This window comes from Hypanus sabinus, unplaced genomic scaffold (assembly GCF_030144855.1).
Source record: "Hypanus sabinus isolate sHypSab1 unplaced genomic scaffold, sHypSab1.hap1 scaffold_387, whole genome shotgun sequence".
NCBI classification, from domain to species: Eukaryota; Metazoa; Chordata; class Chondrichthyes; order Myliobatiformes; family Dasyatidae; genus Hypanus; species Hypanus sabinus.
The window spans coordinates 407,481-410,501 of NW_026781277.1; the positions used below are offsets into that span (position 1 = coordinate 407,481).

General features: G+C 52.0%; 1 protein-coding gene across 1 annotated transcript; it reads right to left on the reverse strand.

Moving 5' to 3' along the window:
* Positions 1-381: 381 nt before the first annotated feature.
* Positions 382-2,434, reverse strand: LOC132388720 (NACHT, LRR and PYD domains-containing protein 9-like). The gene is made up of 3 exons (XM_059961106.1): positions 1,974-2,434; positions 1,363-1,530; positions 382-1,198 (listed from the first exon to the last, which is right to left on the reverse strand). The coding sequence occupies exons 1-3, from the start codon at positions 2,018-2,020 to the stop codon at positions 1,096-1,098; spliced, it is 318 nt and encodes a 105-aa protein (XP_059817089.1). The 5' UTR covers positions 2,021-2,434; the 3' UTR covers positions 382-1,095.
* Positions 2,435-3,021: the final 587 nt, after the last annotated feature.

Below are 3,021 nucleotides of genomic sequence, written 5' to 3' on the forward strand. Positions count from 1 at the left end.
TGGAGTGACTGGGCATGTATACTCTGGAATTTAGAAGAATAAGAGGGGATCTGATTGAAACAGATAAGATTATTAAGGGATTGGACACACTGGAGGCAGGAAGCATGTTCCCGCTGATGGGTGAGTCCAGAACTAGAGGCCACAGTTTAAGAATAAGGGGTAGACCATTTACAAAAAAAAAAAAAAAAACAGAGATGCGGACAAACTTTTTCACCCAGAGTGTGGTGGATTTGTGGAATGCTCTACCCGGACTCTGCAGTCCGAGCTCTCTCAGCCTGGAGCTGAGACGCTACTGTGTCAGTGTGAGGAGCTCCGACCCACTGTTGCAGTGCACAGGGTGCGGGGGGCAGCAGAAACCTCAAATAAAACTCGAGTCCGGCACCAGGACAGGAAGTTACAGGTTTATTTATTTCATCATGACAAATGTAAATGAAACAATGTGTGAGCTGCTGACGTGCGGGAATAAATAAGCTGCTCCCGACTCACTCACAGTCACACACAATTAACTGACCGGCGACAAGGAGTGACCGGTTGAATAATCAGTCCCGTTTCTCATCGTCACTCTGCATCGGGGAACCGATGATTATAAAAACACACTTCAGGGCCGTGTCCGGGATCGCTGCAGATCCAGGGTCACTGCCGAGGGATTTGTCCATTTAACATCATTATATCGGCCAGGCTGCCGAATGCACCGTCCTCAGCAAAGGGGGCAAAAGGATTCTCTCCCGGGATCACCCCGGGACACCGGTGTCCCAGACTGAGCCCCGGACCCCGGGCTCTTCCTGTCCGGGTAATTCCCCGGGGAGTCACGTCGGGAGTCTCGTAACGCACTTCCGGCGGAAGCTGTCCCGCCGGACAACAGGCGGAAACACGTCATTGCGGGACCGCTCCGAGCGACGCACACAGCGCGAGGCCCGAGCCGGGTCCGTTAAAACCGTTGGGAATCAGCCCCGGCGCGCGGGCCGTTAAAGGTAAGGGCGGGAGTTAAAGGGGAGGGCGGGGAGTCGGCCAAATGTCCCCATCCCGCGGGCGGGGATGTTCACAGGATCACAGATCCACCATCAGTCCGGGTCTGGGTTCCAGGTAAGATAAAGGTTAAAGGCTAAATGTCCGCAGATCCACCATCAGTCCGGGTCTGAGTTCCTCCAGAGACTCCAGTTCCTTCCCCCCGGTCTCACTGAACCGATTCCCCCCCAGCCTGAAACAGATGGGAGAATAACGATGAAATAAACAGATCACACAACAGTGTCAGTAACAGGGGACCGGGGTTAATGTTTCAACAACACTCACAGACAAATATCACCAGAAAACCCGCGGATCCGCTGATATTTTATCACATTGAGCATTAACACAAACACTCACCAGATCAGCTTCAGACTCGGGCGGGTCACTATGAGGCAGCGGAGAGCAGGGACAGATCCGTCAGTCAGAGAGTTTGATTCCAGGCTCAGATCCGTCAGTGATGGGTTTGTACTGAGAGCGGAGGCGAGATCCACAACACTAGAATCTGTGAGACCGACACCCCTCAGCCTGGAGATGAGAGAGAGTGAGGGTGAAGGACACAGAGAGACAGGAGACGGTACAAATCCCCAGTGTTTATCAGTAACACAATTACTGATCACATTAATGTTCAGTGTCAGACACCCAGTGACTGTAAACACAATCTCCCTCAGCCTGGAGATGAGAGAGAGTGAGGGTGAAGGACACAGAGAGACAGGAGACGGTACAAATCCCCAGTGTTTATCAGTAACACAATTACTGATCACATTAATGTTCAGTGTCAGACACCCAGTGACTGTAAACACAACCTCCCACAGTCTGGAGATGGGAGAGAGTGAGGGTGAAGGACACAGAGAGACAGGAGACGGTACTAATCCCCAGTGTTTATCAGTAACACAATTACTGATCACATTAATGTTCAGTGTCAGACACCCAGTGACTGTAAACACAATCTCCCACAGCCTGGTACTTACCCAAGTTTCTGTATTTTACACTCTGACTTCCTCAGAGCCGCAGACATCAGTTTCACTCCGGAACCTCCCAGTTCATTAAAACTCAAATCCAGCTCCGTCAGTGATGGGTTTGTACTGAGAGCGGAGACGAGATCCTCGGCACCAGAATCTGTGAGACCGACTCTCCACAGCCTGGAGATGAGAGAGAGTGAGGGTGAAGGACACAGAGAGACAGGAAACGGTACAAATCCCCAGTGTTTATCAGTAACACAATTACTGATCACATTAATGTTCAGTGTCAGACACCCAGTGACTGTAAACACAATCTCCCACAGCCTGGAGATGAGAGATAGTGAGGGTGAAGGACACAGAGAGACAGGAGACGGTACAAATCCCCAGTGTTTATCAGTAACACAATTACTGATATTTCCTTCAGCACGACTGGGCAGGTCGGCCAGTGAGAACAGCGAGAAGAGTTTAAAAGGAAGACCGATTTACAGAGCGAGCGTCAGAGGAGCGGGAGACAGAGTAGGAAGGCTTTGACTCAACGGGGCTTCGGCGATAAAGGGTCGAGGCGAGGTAGGTTATCTGTTTACAGTACAGACAGAGAGTATGTGTGTGAGGCTGGGTTTCTGTGCTCGGTGTCAGATGTGGGAGATCCTGGAGACTCCCAGCCTCCCGGACGGCAACATCTGCACCCGGTGTGTCGAGCTGCAGCTCCTTAGGGACCGAGTTAGGGAACTGGAGATGCAGCTCGATGACCTTCGTCTGGTCAGGGAGAGCGAGGAGGTGATAGAGAGGAGTTACAGGCAGGTGGTCACACCGGGGCCACGGGAGACCGAGGAACTGGGTCACAGTCAGGAGAGGGAAGGGCAAGAAGCAGGTACTAGTGAATACCCCAGTGGCTGTTCCCCTTGACAATAAGTACTCCGGTTTGAGTACTGCTGGAGAGGGAGCAACAACAGCTGCACCTCTGGCACAGTCTGGCCCTGTGGCTCAGGAGGGTGGGGAAAGGAAGAGGAAGGCAGCAGAGATAGGGGATTATAGTTAGGGGGTCAGACAGACGATT

Excerpts from the sequence above, each read along its gene's own strand:
- LOC132388720 (XM_059961106.1), bottom strand. The coding sequence starts at position 2,020 with ATGTCTGCGGCTCTGAGGAAGTCAGAGTGTAAAATACAGAAACTTGG. Across the intron at positions 1,531-1,973 it reads TGTAAAATACAGAAACTTGG|GCTGAGGGGTGTCGGTCTCA; the intron begins GTAAGTACCAGG and ends TCTCATCTCCAG. Across the intron at positions 1,199-1,362 it reads CCGAGTCTGAAGCTGATCTG|GCTGGGGGGGAATCGGTTCA; the intron begins GTGAGTGTTTGT and ends CATCTGTTTCAG.